Genomic DNA, 16,182 nt, shown 5'->3' with positions numbered 1-16,182 from the left:
TACTCGCTTTACCTCATAATTGTCTAACCAGTTTGTTAAGTATTATTGTAGAATTTTTTAAATAGGCTATTCACTCTCCCCTCTAGCCATTAGGATCTTTCAGCTTCACAGATCTACTGAGGACACATATCAAGCTCTCGTACACTGAGGAGGCGATTGACGAGGACGACGAGAAAGATGTGATCGAAGATGTATACGACGTTGCCACTAGGGATGACACACAACTACAGAGAGCCCCGCTTCAAAGATACGTGGTAAGATACTCAAATAGTATAATTTGTTATTCATTTAGTATTAAATATGTGTACTAAAACTATCCAACCGTGTTTCTGTACCTAGGCGACATAATTGTCAAGGCTGTCCAACGAAGTAGCGTTTCAGCTTCACGAGTCTAGAGGACAGGGGCCAGGCGTTCTCGAGGGTTTTGTGGAGGTAAACATAAACTTATGCGTTCTGAAAATGTTTCTTTAGTGTATATGCGTTTAGGAAATGCACTAACTTTAACATCTATTTATGCAGAAGGTGAAGCGGAGCTGTAGGAAGCTAGCTTAGAAGTTGAGCTGCATGGATACTCTTTGGGTGGAACCCGATTACCCAGCGCGGTCGGGTGGCACGTCTTCTAGGCTCTTTGAGGACACTAGCCGGATCTTCTTAGCCGGTGACAGATGTCGCTTTCGCACTATGTATACCACCACATCATAGCGCTGGGAAGGACCCTGCAAACGAGGACGGCGAGGACGACGATGACAACAATGACAACGAACCCTCCGGGCTTTCGCATACAGCACCACCAGTGTAACGATTGGCAGCAGGACGAGATCGACATGTATCAGCTAGGTGGTGCCCCGTTTGTTATCAAGAAGCCTCACAGATAGTAACAAATGTAGTTTCTTTAAATACGTAGGCTCCATGAACTAACGATCATAAAGATTATAGTAATCGTGCATATCATATACCGTGGGCTATGGCGCGTCAGTGTCGCGTCAAGATTGGTGGCGCGTCAGTGTCGCGTCACAGTGCCATGTCACCGGTCGTTGTCTCGGTCGTCGTCATGTCATCCCCTTGACGCGCTACCATGTATGGCGCGGCACAGGTGTTTCGCCGTGCCAGAAAAATAGACGCGACCAAAAATGTTAGTTTTGAAGAAAAAAAACAGTGATAAATTTAAAATTAGTTTAAAAAATGTTAAAAATAAAAAAAAAGCTAAATATGCGCCCGCAAATCCCACCATCCGCATCGCAAAAAACACCCAAGACAAAGTTCAAGCAGCACTGCAGCAGCAACGCAGATCAACACCACCTTGAAGCGAAGGAAAATCGAGCTAGCCAAGATGTGCCCAATCAAGAAGGAGACGTGCGCCGAGTCCGGCTCGCCGTGCAGCTCGCCCTCGGCCTCCTCCACCTCGCTGGAGCACCACCAGACAGTGTGGACGTCGCCGCCGAAGCGCCCCGCGGGGCGCACCAAGTTCCGGGAGACGCGGCACCCGGTGTTCCGCGGCGTCCGGCGCCGGGGCAACGCCGGGCGGTGGGTCTGCGAGGTGCGCGTGCCGGGGCGGCGCGGCTGCAGGCTCTGGCTCGGCACCTTCGACACCGCGGACGTCACGGCCGGCGCTCACGACGCCGCCATGCTCGCCATCGCCGGCGGCGCGTGCTGCCTCAACTTCGCAGACTCGGTGTGGCTGCTCGCCGTGCCGGCCTCGGCCTCGTCGTACGCCAGCATCGCCGACGTCCGCCGCGCCGTGGCGGAGGCCGTGGAGAGCTTCCTGCGACGCGAAGGGGCGGCCGCGGAGGTGGACGACGCGCGCTCGGCCGCGTCCTCGACGTCGTCATCCCCGGCGAGCGATGACGACGAAGCCGAGGAGTCGTCTTCGGCTACCGAGGATTCACCGGCGTTCGAACTGGACGTGTTCAATGACATGAGCTGGGACCTGTACAATGCGAGCTTGGCGCAGGCGATGCTCATGGAGCCACCGCCCACAGTCACCACCGCGTTCTGCGACGACGTCATGGTTGAGGTGGGGGATTTCAGTTCAATCATCATGGTACTCGATTACTCGCATACGTACATCCGTTTCCTGCAATGGCTTGTTGTTCATCGTTTGTTTGTGCAGCTGGTATCCAGTCCAGTGTGACATTGACACTGCTAAAGTACAGGCGCGATTGGCAGTATACCAATCAGAAAAGCCACCGTTACAGCTGTAACATCTCTGATCACAGCTTTTGCGCATGCGGTGATTATTTTTGTCTCGGTTCCCGTAACAGTGCTGCACGTTTTTGCACTGATAATTGTTCTATTCCCTTGCTGATAAGCCATGACTGAAAGGACTGTTGACTGATTTATTGTAAAAAAAGTATTGTTCGTTGACTAAAAAATATGGCTTATAAGCCAAGCGAACAGGACGAATATTTTTTTGGACCATCTGAACGTGTCACTTGTACTGTTGTACACACTAAAATAAGGGTGACTGGAGCTCGGGAGGTGCCCAAATATATAATCCTGCACCCAACAGTATTGGAGGTCCCATACGTTAAAAAGAAGCATGTTGCGTCTGTGTATCATAGTCCATGAAGTGGTAGGTGATTAAGCTAAGTAGTAGCATAATCCAACTTGGGCCGAAAGTGCATTTAGTTCAAAGAACCGAATAAAGAAAAACAGTTTTTTATACAGATTACTGTACTAGTACTAGGATACGTTCCCCTTGTACTAGTACTAGGATACAGATTACATTTTTTTATACCTTCCACTTGCAGCTAATCCCCTACCAGATTAGCACCGGCAGCATTAAAAAAAATTAATGTTCAGGTTACATGCAAAGCATTCATCCATCCCGTCAGCGTCAGCCGCAGCAACTGGACCTGATCGGACTTCCACAACTTTGAACGGCTCCCATACTCTAATCAAGTGACCGGGGACTCAAAAAGTCCCCGAAGAGACGAGATAGAAAAGATAGTACACCGTTGCCCGTTCTCACCGTCTCTCGAGTCGCGACGTCGCCATCGCTGCGCATCGAGGCCGCGGATGGGCGGGCGGCGCCCAAACGGCGACTGGACTCTGCACCGCGAGCAGCACAGTGAGAGATCCGTGGGGCGCCGAGGGTACGGGCGCACGGCCAGCGTGGATGTGAGCGGACGCGCACCGGACGACGAACCGATAGATCACCTTTTGGCTTTAAAAAAAAGGTCGCCTTTTCGCATTGATTGACGCAGCGGAGGGAAGGGGAGGGGAACCACCTGCCACAGGTTGGACAAGCGGGTTTGATCGAGCCGAGAAACTTCCTTAGATATCAACATATCATAAAAACAGTAATAATGACCATTTGTAGTATATCTTTCATTTTATATCTACTATAGCAAATGTGTTCATATGCTACAGCAGAGACATAACTTGTTGCCTGATCATTTGGATAGTCTAGGACTCCATTCCAGCTCGAATGCTCACTGTGGTCGTTGTTCTAACTCGTATATAGATATGAAAAGTTTGGAGTTTTATTTGGACGAGTCCCGTGATTTGTTGACTGCACTTTTGTGAGTTAGCCTCATAGCCCATGTCGCAATTCGGTAACATCATAGTTTTCAATACACTAGGAAGGGTCCGAGCATCTATGTATATCTCTTATGATCGTCTAAGACGCCATGAAGGCATGTTGTATTGAACTTTTCCTCTATCGTAATATAAAGACGTGTAATTTTTTTTTTGTGTGTGATCGAGAAGAAAAAAAAATGAACCCGGTCCTTTCTCATGGTATGTCGAATGCTCAGCATCAGTCTATGACGATCACCACAACTGCATCCTACGGACAGGCGAGTCTGACCAAAAAAAATTTGACTTTAATGAGGCAATAATTTAAGCCCAAAGAGTACTAGTCATCAGTACGTCAGTCGCTTGTACTTACACTTCTTGAATTTATTATTGGACGGCGGCCTATCAAAGGCATCGTTTCTCCAAAGGGTCAACTGCTCAAGTACGACCCAAGTGACAAGCTAACCTCTGCGTACCTGTTCAACACTTCAACTGAGGCCCTGTTTAGATTTCAAAAATTTTCAACCCAAAGTGTCATATCGAATCTTGCGGTACATGCATGGAGTACTAAATGTATACGAAAAACAAAACTAATTACACAGTTGGGTGAGAAATCGCGAGACGAAACTTTCGAACCTAATCAGTCCATAATTAGACACTAATTGCCAAATACAAACGAAAATACTACAGTAGCCAAAACCCAAAAAATTTTGCATCTAAACGCCCCATAAACTGCAATACAGGAGCAGTATCGCCAACTCTGCTATCCACACAGATACTCCCTCCGTCCAATTTTATTATTTGCACGTTTAGGATAGGGGAGAAAACCAATGCTTCAGACAAATGACGAAAATACCCCTACATAAAGACTGTGTTTAGTTTCCAAAAAGTTTTCCAAAAAGTGCTATAGTAGTCATCACATCGAATCTTGCGATACGTGTATAGAGCATTAAATGTAGACGAAAAAAAACTAATTGCACAGTTTGGTTGGAAATCGCGAGACGAACATTTTGAGCCTAATTAGTCCATGACGAACGTTTTGAGCCTAATTAGTTCATGATTGAACACTAATTACTAAATAAAAACAAAAGTACTACAATAGCTAAATTCTCAAATTTCACGAACACACACCCAAAGATGACACCCAAAGATGTCTGCAGCTCTGCGCTATGGTCCAGTTTTTAGCGGAGGATGCCTAATAAAAAACTTAACGAAGCATCCCGAGCGACGAGCCTGGCCAGACGGCGTGACCCAAAGCCGTACTGCTTTTCCGCACCACCGACGGCGCCAGGCCCGAATTTTTTTTAGCTCTCTTTTTTGAAAATTTTTCATAAATATGTCTCTGGAGCTAACAATTTAAAATATAGACCATTATCTCGGCGCCATCTTTGCTGACACCGATCTTATACAGCTCGGCGCCATCGTTGCTGGCGTCGAGCTCTTGGGCTCAACGCTAACGTGGCGGTGACTTAGCAGTTAGCTCGGTGCCGTAGATCTTAGGACCCGTTTGGCTGGCTGCGGGCGGCTCCGGCTCCTGCGCCGAAATCATTGTTCATCTATATGTATTTCACTGTTCATCGAAGCCCTTTTTCTCTCTCCTCTCCTCCCCACTCACAGACGCGGTCGCAGCAGCCGGAGCCAAAAATTCGAGCTCCGCTGACTCCGGCTCCTGCAGCCTCCTGTCGACCGCCCAGCGGCCGACACCCTGCTACAGTGCCGGAGCCGGCAGGAGCCCGGCCAAACGGTTCCTTAGCGTCGAGCTCGGCGCCGTGGTTACTTGCGTCAAGCCTGTGTTACGTATGGCCCCAATCTTTTCTCTCTTCCTCTCCCTATCTCTCGCACCGCCAGCGCCCGCTAGAGCAGCGCAGCGCACCGCCCAAGGTTTAAAATAGCGGGCTATTGCAAATAGCGGGCTATTGCAAATAGCGGGCTATTGCAAATAGCGGGCTATTGCAAATAGCGGGCTATTGCAAATAGCGGACTATTGCAAATAGCGGTATTTTTTTCCAGAAGCTATAAAGCTATAGCGAAGCTATAGCGAAGCTATGACAGATAGCGGTTTTAAGAAAACCATAAAAAATCAAGTAATTATTTCATAAAAATACAAGAATCATGAAAATTACTAAACACAAATATGTTTTCAAGATTTTAGGAGTCTAGGGAATATTATTTAATATGGCATTATAGCACAATTTGTGAGCCTCAAGTGTTCAATTTTCTAAAAGATCAACTTAACAGCAAAAGATAAATATATAATAAGTAGATTGTCACTCTAAAAGCTAAAGTTGAAATAGCAGCGCTATTTTAAAGTCACAGCTAATCAATTTAGCGATGTTAAAGCATAATATAGTAGTTATAAATGACATAGCGGAAAAATAGAAATAGCGTAGCGGGAGCTCTCACCAGAGGCTATAGCGGCGCTATAGCGTTGCTATAGCCCACTATTTAAATCTATGGCGCCGCCGCCGTCGCCCTCTCCCGCCCTAGGACGCCCTCGCCCTCGCCTGGCCGCCCGCGCCCGCGTCAGACCCCGCGCCAGTCCCCGAGCCCGAGCCGTGCCGCCCACCCCACCTGTCGTGCCGTGTGAAAGGATCAAGATGCCCAAGAGGGGGGGTGAATTGGGCTAATTTTAAATTTTCTTGCAATAATCAAATCCTACAGATAGCCCAATTAACCCTTTGTGCCTAGAAAAGTGTTTCTATTAAATTAACGCACAAAGAACTTGCAACCTATGTTTCAAACTTACTCTAGCATGGCAATTCTATGAATGTAAAGACAAGTATTGAATTGCTCAAAGTAAATACTCAAAGTAAATGCTCAAAGTAAAGAGAGAGAGGAACGCGGCGATGTTTTGCCGAGGTATCGGAGAGTCGCCACTCCCCACTAGTCCTCGTTGGAGCACCCGCGCAAGGGTGTAGCTCCCCTTTGATCCACGCAAGGATCAAGTGCTCTCTACGGGTTGATTCTTCGACACTCCGTCGCGGCGAATCACCCAAAGCCGCTCACAACTTGAGTTGGGTCACCCACAAGCTCTGTCGGGTGATCACCAAGCTCCCAATCACCACTAAGCCATCTAGGTGATGGCGATCACCAAGAGTAACAAGCACGAACTCTCACTTGACCACGCGAAGCCTAATGAGAAGATGGATGCACACTTGGCTACTCTTGATTCACTAATGAGGCTAATCTCTTGGATTCTCAAATCTCAATCACCTCACTAGGACCTTGCTCTTCTTGGCACTCACAAACGTGTTTATCAGCTGTTGGAATGAGCAAAAGTGACTCCACATACGAGTGGAGCTTCTATTTATAAGGCAGCCTGAAAAACGAACCGTTATGAGCTTCTACGGGGTGACCGGACGCTCCGGTCAGTTCAACTCGCGAACCAGTAAAAATGAGTTGATCGGACGCTGGCAGGGTCCGGTCAGCACTGACCGGACGCGTCCGGTCGCATAAAACCCTTACTGGAACCTTACTGGACTCGACCGGACGCTGAACCCTCAGGGTCCGGTCAGTACTGACCGGACGCGTCCGGTCGCAGATTCCCTTCTCTGGAACCTTACTGGAGTCGACCGGACGCTGCCTTTCAGCGTCCGGTCACTTGACCTCTCCAGCGTCTAGTCGCACCGAACGTAGACTGCTGATCAAATGAATTGATCAGACTCTGCGGCCAGCGTCCAGTCGCACCGGGGCCAGCGTCCGGTCAGCATTTGACCCTTCATTCACTTCTAACTCTCGATCATATGTGAATAAAGTTTGCTCCAAAGGATCTTAGGCATTCATGGGAGCTACCTAGAGCTAGTTTTAATAAGTGTGCACCACACCTAACTCACTAGACTCAACTAGGTCAAGCTACCTGTTCATACCCCCCTTAATAGTACGGCCAAAGGAAAAACAAAGTCCTCGTTGCTCCAAGCCGTCTAGGTGGCGGCAACCACCAAGAGTAACAAGCGAAATCCGCAGCGAAACACGATCACTAAGTGCCTCTAGATGCAATCACTCAAGCAATACACTTGGATCACTCCCAATCTCACTATGATGATGAATCAATGATGTAGATGAGTGGGAGGGTTTTGGCTTAGCTCACAAGGTTGCTATGTCAATGAAAATGGCCAAAGATGTGAGCCACAGTCGGCCATGGGGCTTAAATAGAAGCCCCCACGAAATAGAGCCGTTGTACCCCTTCACTGGGTACTCTGCGCTCTGACCGGACGCTCTGGTCATATTGACCGGACGCTGGCCCTCAGCGTCGGTTGCCCGATGGATGCCACGTGTCACCAGCTTCAAACGCTGTTCGTCAGATTTCAACGGCTACGAAGCTGACCGGTCGCTCTGGTCAAAACTGATCGGACGCTGAAGCCCCAGCGTCCGGTCGTTTCCAGTAAGCTCCCCAAGGCATGTTTTTCGACCGGACGCGTCCGGTCCACCTTGACCGGACGCAGCCAGCGTCCGGTGCTCAACCCTAGCCACTATGCCGTCTGACAGCTCGACCGGACGTAGCCTTTCAGCGTCCGGTCGCTAAGTGACCCAGCGTCCGGTCAGTAGACCGACGCCAGCATCATTTCGACCAACTCCATTTCAATTATAACTTCTTCACCCTTGCTCAAATGTGCCAACCACCAAGAATTTTGCATCCGGCGCAATAGAAAATAGACATTTCATTTTTCCAAAAGCGCCGAGACCCAAACCCATCTCAACCCTGTAAACACCTTGTGTACATGTGTTAGCATATTTTCACAAATATTTTTAAGGGTGTTAGCACTCTACTAGATCATAAATGCATATGTAATGAGTTGGAGCATCTAGTGGCACTTTGATAACCGCATTCCGATACGAGTTTCACCCCTCTTAATAGTACGGCTATCAAACCTAAATGTGATCACACTCTCTAAGTGTCTTGATCACTTAAAACAAAATAGCTCCTATGGTTTATACCTTTGCCTTGAGCTTTTTGTTTTTCTCTTTCTTCATTTCAAGTTTAAGCCCTTGATCATCGCCATGCCATCACCATTGTCATGCTATGATCTTCATTAGCTTCTTCTACTTGAAGTGTGCTACCTATGTCATGATCACTTGATAAACTAGGTTAGCACTTAGGGTTTCATCAATTCACCAAAACCAAACTAGAGCTTTCAGCCGCTTACGCGCGCTTACTGCGCTGGGGTCGCTTCCGCCGCCTGCTCGTGCGCCGGGCCGCCACAGCGCGTGGTCGCCCACCACTCCGAACTGCTGCCGCCGAAGAGAACATAGATGATAGCTGAAAGGGGAAGATGAACGGGGAAGGAGATACGAGAGCGAATGTGGCTGGATCTAGGCCGAGATGGGGCTCTCCCATGGATTCTTCTCTGGTGACAGAAGGAGCTTCGATGAGGAAGGGGAGGATGCGAGAGTACGAGCAATCCGGTGCGGTGGACAGGCAGAGGATGCGGCATCGTCTGCCGCAGCCCGACTTCACGAGGCAGCGGATCCCACCGTGGGGTTTCCAATCTTGCTGCCTCCACGCATCTGTCGGCTATGGCGGCGCATCCTGTCGTCTGCAGCCATGCCTACTTAGGGGGCGAGATCTTGAAGAGAAGAGAAGGATCGATCTTTCTAATGGTGCGGGCATGTGCAGATGAGGATAGAAGCCTCTCGATGGGAAACGGACGAACGAGTGGACGAGAGCAACCCGTCGGGTTTTTTTAATACCATTTTTGGACTCGTCCATGGAAAGAGCAATAAAATAGTATAAATTTAGTGCTGCACGCCTGCGGTTCTCTGTCGGCTCCAGCTCCTGCTGACGCCTCAGCCATGTTCAGCAGGCCTATGCGATCGATTAATTCGGGGGGGGGGGGGGGGGGGGGGGGGGGGGGGAATTGAATTACAGAAGTGCAATTAAACCGGGCGTCACACGTGGTATCCACAAGTACTGGAGGTCCAAAACATCACAGTAAGTATTATGTAACTCTCATCTCTGTTTATCTGTACATTGTTGGTCTATCTATACAAGCATCCCTGATTAAACAAGACAATCAACTTGGGCCGAAAGTGTATTCGATGGTTCAAAGAACCGAATAAAGAAAAGCCAGTTTTGCTTAAACAAAGCATATAAGTACAGATTAGTAGTACTAGGTGTAGGATACCTCCCCCTTCGTAGTTCGTAGTTCGTACCATCCAGTTGCAGGTGCTGGAGATAACCACCCACGGCCGATGCCAAAAGCCCAAAAGCGTGTGTAAACGGAGCGGACGGATAAGCTGGGACCGCCCGTTCGCGTCGCTGCCGCGGCGGACGCACCGCAGCGTCGCCATCGCCCATCTCCCATCGCCGCTAGGCGCCCCCTTGACCATCCCAAACGGCAAGCTACCACCACAAGCAGAGCAGCAGAGAGCAAAGCTGCAGCTGGGGATCGGATCGGTTGGCCGCCGAGTGCACGGGGCCAGCAAGGATGCGAGCTGACGCTGACGACGACCCGACCCGAGAGACTGTTCGCCTTTTCGTGTTAAAACCCCACCTTTCCGCATTGATGGCCGCGGGTTATGGGACGGACGATGAGTAGCACAACCTCCCACGACTTTGGCAGGCGGGATTGATTGATCGATCCGAACGCCCAAAAAGTAGGATTTTGTCCGCTTCCCCAGGAAGTCAACACGAGTCGCCATCTTTTCTTTCTGGCAAAAATGGCAAGTGGGATCAGGACTGGTGCGACTCGGGTTGGCTGGCTCGCCGCACGCGGTTCAGGTGCGGGAGCTTCCCGGCCTTTTTGTGATACCGGGGGTTGCCCCCGGGATGCTGGATTGGACTTGGTGGGTGGTCTCGGTTTCGGGCCTCAGCACCTGGTAATGTCGCTATCGGGTGGATGGATCTCGGGGACGCGAGACGTCCACTTGATTTTTCATCTTGGTACTACAAGATATTACTGTCAAGGAAGACTTTTCTTTCCTCTTAGGGCGTCCCTAACAGTCGGGTTGAAATAGCGGGTAGTAAACATTTTTTTTTGGCAATCAGACGTAAAGTATCACTACTAAGGGGAGCACCAACCTGTACAAAAATACTCGCGTATATCATATAGTTGATCACAGTTCGCCGCCTGCAAAACAGCCGTCCATATCAAGATTACAATTTCGATCCTTCATGTGATTCGGGGGCGATACACCTGAATTTTTTACTTTTTAATCCTTTTTTGAAAGTTTTTCATAAATACGTCTTTGACGGAAAGATTTCAGAATCTGAACCCTTAGCTCGGCGTCATCGATCCTGGCGCCGAGCTAACACGTCTCGGCAACAGCGTCCCTAGCGCCGAGATTTAGCTCGGCGCCGCCACGACGTCCTTGACCGGTTGCTCCTCCCAGTCGGTTTCCGGCGACCGGTTTTCCCGCGACTGCGACACCAGCGACAGCGACAAGAGAGACACCGTTAGTCTTTTCACGATCAGGTAGTGCCGCTGTCAGAATTCAGATACGCCGCCGGCGCCATGCAGTTAGGCCCCGTTTAGATGCCACCCAAAATCCAAAATTTTTTAAGATTCCCCGTCACATCAAATTTTGCGGTACATGCATGGAGCATTAAATGTAGGTAAAAAGAATAATTAATTACACAGTTTACCCGTAATTGGCGAGACGAATCTTTTAAGCCTAAATAGTCCATAATTGGATAATTTTTGCCAAATACAAACGAAAGTGCTACAGTATCCAAAAGCCAAAAATTTTCGCGTCTAAACGGGGCCTTTGTCAGTCAGTAATTTCTTATCAACCTTCCTGGTGCACGACAACTCCTACCTTCTTGCTGTACTACTACTGCGTACCTAGCTAGCCATAGTTTTCTACCTTAAGTCGTCTTCATTTTCACACGTTGCCTTGCATGCATGCATGGTTTACTTTGGTACATAGCAGATACTAAATAATCTTCCTGATAAATAATCTTCCTGATATATATATATATATATATACAAGGAGAGTATATTCAGTAGCCAGCTACAAAATACAAAATAAGTTATTCTGTAGCACCTCTATTTATGATAATGTCAATACATATTTATGATAGTTGGGTTACTATAACACATGGGGATATTTACCATAACGTTATAGTCAATCACTTAATAAGGAGTTACTATAATCTCATAAATTAACATAATAATGATTGTATTTCAAAGTGGCTACAGAATAAGTTATTTTGTAGCCGGTAGTAGTTCTAGCATGTATGTCAGACTTAATCATCCATCGTCAATTAATGATGCATGCATGACTTAAGACGATCGATCATCATGTCATGTGAGACAGATATTGGATAGTGGAGTATACCTTGATTTGCATCGTCAGGACAACAGCTCGTGGAGAGGCGTTCTTCACTCCGGTACCAAGCCCAGCGCCGCCGCCGCTGGTGCTCATTGCCACCAGGCTGACGCCATCCCCGATCTGCTCTTTCAGGCACTGCAGTGTCCGGACCACCACGTCCGTCATGTTAGGCGACGACGGCGGCCGCGGCGACCTCACCGCTATCTTCAGCGTGCAGAGTTCTTCGTTCACCGCCCTGGTTATCTCGACCTGCACCTTCGTCGTCTCGCCGGAGTCGTGGTCGTCGCCGCCACTGCTGCCGTCCTTGCGGCGGCCGTGCCGGCGGGTCAGCCGCGACTCGAGCGACTTGTTCTTCTCCTCGAGCCACCTCGGCCTCCAGCAACCTCACGTACTCCCTTGCCCTGATCAGTATCGACGTGTGAAATTTTTGTATTTTAGTGGTTTCTAAAAACTATTTCTATAAATAGACTCCTCAGATTTTTTTTTTGCAAAAATAGACTAAAGCTTGGCGTTAAATAATAAAACGCCGAGTTCTTCGTATCCGCATTGTGTCAGACTACGCCGAAGCCTACCAACCTACCAACTCAGAGCCAACGTGGCCTGTCCCCACGAGACCTCGGCGTGTGGTTATCCCACGCCGACCCTCATGTACGCCGAGTCGCCGCCGACCATCAGTCACTTCAAAAACCGGCGACTCGCGCATCGGTTTGCTTCATGGCGACTTGCTGTTCCAGGTTGGGATTGGCCAGGAGATACGTACGTAACCTGATCTCTTGATTTCTCACTAGCTTCTTCTCTCTTAACGCTTTCGGTAGATCCGTAGATACCCAAATTTGTTGAGTATTCCTGCAAGCTAACTAACTTGCCGAAAGAAATATTGTGCACACTTTTAAAATATTTTTAGAAGATTAAAATAAGTTAGATATTTGATCTTGAGTAGTTCTCTTGATGAGAACAAGGACACCTGCGGAAGTATATTCGGAGCATCTCTAAGAATTCCCAAAACAATCTACCATGCCATAATTTTAGCAACATTAAAAAATATATCTCCAACAACTCCTAATCACACCTCCCAATTTGTTGGCACATGGAAAAATCGACCCAGTTGTGCGGATAAATACGCGCGCATCCATCAAGCCAACGTAAGGTTGAAGGACGTGGAAAAAATAAGAAGTAGGACAGGGTTCTTGATATAAATGTACAAGAGAGAAACAAAGTATAAAAGTGGCTAGGGTGATTTAGAAATAATTCGCGATCATGTAAAATCACCTTCATCCTTTTAGGAGTGATTTTTGGAAAACCGTTGGAGAAACCTTTATTTGGTGCTCCCAATACTTTTGGCCACTGGGAGAAAGTATATCTTAGGTATATGTACATCTTAAAAAGTAACTTTTTAAATAATTAACAAATCAACTAAATATAAATTAATGATAGGCTAATACTTTTTGGAAAACCGTTGGAGAAACCTTTCGCTCGTCACAGAGCCCATCGAGGGTCCTCTGGGCCTCCGCCGGCTTCGTGTTCTCCCATCAAGCATCACCCTCGCCTCGGCCATCTCCCGTGCGAATGCCTGAAAGAAGAGAACACGGGGAAACCTTCGCCGCAAGGGGTTAGTGCGGCAGCGAAGAGGTTGCGAGGGCCCGAAAAGGCCAAACATCAGGCGGGGTGCCCTGCTAGGGGCACCTCCCCCCAACATCAGCTTTTATAGCTTACTAGCAAAAGTACACGTGCGTTGCAACGGAATCCAATATGTATATGAACCGAACATTGCATCATCGCTAGATGCGAGTTGGTAGAGGGGGTCACAAGTCCGGGTCAAATATGAGATATGGAGGATGTAACCCAATACGTATTGGAATGAGACCATGTATTCATCATCGCTAGAAGCTATTTTAACTCGTATGAGTCATATTCCGATAGGGGTGTAGGAAGAAACAAGATAAAATTTTGGGCGTTTTTTTATATTGTTAAGGTATAGAAGCATCAATATATAGATATAGATTAGCTTGGATGACAAAACTATTTTAGATTAGTTATAGTTGTACCATCTGCTGATCTAGATTGATTAGTGACAAAAATATCTATTTATTGGGAAACGATAAATTAGAGATCAAAGACACATAATACTATCATTATTATTTATTTTTTTCTGTTTATATAACAATATAACAGGTTTCAAAAAAAGAAGAAAAAATGGTCAAGATACTAAACGTGAGGGAAGTGGAAACGGAAAAAAAAAACAATCCAGCAAAGGACAAGGAGTCAGCAACTCGCAACAGATTGGCCAACGAAAAAAATAGGTGGAGAGAAATTTTGCCTCTTTAATATTAGATATAGATTTGTTTGTTAGCCTATGAAAGCCTGAAACATATCTAATGGCTAGGTTAATCTGTGAACAAGATAAATAGATCATTAACAAGTATTTTGATTAATCTAAGTGTCAGGTCATCAGGCGCAGCAAGTTATCTCGTCAGGCTAAATGTGCAAAGTTTTGTATGGTTGAAGGGTCAAATCAGTCATTATGGAAGGAAAGATTATGCATGCACGAAGGCAATAGACAGCGCAGATCGCCGAAGTCCCTGCCCGCGCAAACAGAAAGTCGCCAGGAAGCAAATTGCCGGTCTCGCGTTTCAAAGTGCCCAGATCTCGGCGTGAGAGGACTAAACGCCGGTGTGTGAATGTCGGCGTTGATTGACCATACGCCGAGGTTTGGCCTGGACACGCCACGTTGGCATTGACGTGGCAGACTTCGGCGCAGTCCATACGAAGATCTTGACGTTTTATTATTTAACGCCGAGCTGGTCTATTTATGAAAAAAGTTTTATGAGGAGTCTATTTGTAGAAGTAGTTTTTAGAAAGGACTAAAATGTAAAATTTTCACTATCGACGTCTTGTCCTTCTGCGTGTCGTACAGAGAAGATCGACGGAGCAAATGAAACTCGTTCGTCAGAAGCAGCTCATGCATGCATGTATGATCAGACACACAGCCATGACATATACACACACGATCGTATACGTACTTTGGAACCAGGCGGAAGGACGGCCTTGAGCTTCTCTCGCCGCTTGCGCTCCGAGAACATGTGCTGCAGCTGGTTCACCGACGGTGGCTGCACCGCCTCGGCAGCAGCCGCCGCCGCCTGGTAGTAGTACTGCTGCTGGCTGTACCTCTCCGCCACGTGCATCTTGGACAGCACCGACATGGCCGTCTTGAACATCCTCTGCCCACACGCGCCGGGCTTCGGCGTCCTCTTCGGCCCAAGGTGGCGCGCGTAGTGCTTGAACGCACCAGTGGTTTTGGCCGGCGACTCCGGCGCGTGAAGGTTGGTGTACTGAGGGCTCCTTTGGATAGGGGCGTACCCGCGGGGATCCCAGCCTGATCCGCGGGTGGAGAGAGGCCCGCGGGGCTGCTCCCCGTCGTGATCCACGACACCATTTGGAAACCTCGTGGGTCAAAATAAGCCCGTGCCTTTTCCACCCCAACCCCGTCAATCCGCGCGGCTTAGAATAAACGCCTCCGAGCTCGTGTTGTTTCGTCCCGGTCGGTCGTCGCTCCCTCCTCGCTCGCTACTCCCGTCCTGTGTCGCGTCGCGTCGCCCAGGAAAGCATGGCGGCTAGGGTTTGAGCGCCGTCGTCTCCATCCCTGAACCAGCCGTCGTCGCCCCAGGCCCTCGTCGTGTCGCCGCCGCCGCAACTCCTGGATCCTGCTCCGACTTTGATTCGGGCGGATCCTACTCCGACTTGGATTGGGCACTTCCTGGATGGCGGCTATGGTTCGAGCTCTACCCTCTCCTACTCGTGCTCCTCCAATCTCTGCTCCTTCTGTTCATAGGCCATATGTTCTTTTCATCTTCCTCGCAGAGCGCCACTATGGAGCCTAGGGTTTGAACGCCGCCAGTCGCTGCTCCGTCCCACATCCACCGCTGCCACACTCGTTGAGGTGCCGCCTGCACATTCTACATCCTCGGCCAGCCATCTTGCTCGTGGTCTCTAGCTACAGGTTCGACGCCTCCTCCTCTGTTCTACGTTTCTTTTAGACTGCTTGGTGCTCATGAATTGTGTGGTGATCTGGTGGTTCTTGCCACAACTGGTGCTCTTTTATTGTTCTATGTTTTTTCTTAGGTGCAATCTTGTCAATTTGTTTCCTTCACTTGTTAGCTGCAGCGACTGGTTGCTTCTTTTTTTAAGTTGAACATTAGGTTAATGACTCCAGTTCAGTTGAGGTTGTCAGACTAGCTTGCTGCTCTTTGTTTGGCTCAAGGTTTCCTCTGTTTTTGTTTTTCAGATAGCGCACTGCAGCTGCATTTTAGAGTGTCAGTAGTAACTGATCAGTGGAGAGTTCAGGTAAAGCTCAGCTGCAGACTTCGTTTTTCAGTCAGTTCAGGGATTTCTTTG

General features: G+C 48.4%; 1 protein-coding gene across 1 annotated transcript; it reads left to right on the top strand.

Moving 5' to 3' along the window:
* The first annotated feature begins 1,330 nt into the window (after positions 1 to 1,330).
* On the top strand, positions 1,331 to 2,131 carry LOC136548833 (dehydration-responsive element-binding protein 1A-like). The gene has a single exon (XM_066540214.1). The coding sequence runs from the start codon at positions 1,331 to 1,333 to the stop codon at positions 2,129 to 2,131; it is 801 nt and encodes a 266-aa protein (XP_066396311.1).
* The last annotated feature ends 14,051 nt before the right edge of the window (positions 2,132 to 16,182 follow it).

The sequence above is a fragment of the Miscanthus floridulus genome, chromosome 4 (genome assembly GCF_019320115.1).
Source record: "Miscanthus floridulus cultivar M001 chromosome 4, ASM1932011v1, whole genome shotgun sequence".
NCBI lineage: Eukaryota > Viridiplantae > Streptophyta > Magnoliopsida > Poales > Poaceae > Miscanthus > Miscanthus floridulus.
Note: the sequence above shows the minus strand (reverse complement) of the source record. Positions and strands in the feature narration are given on the sequence as shown.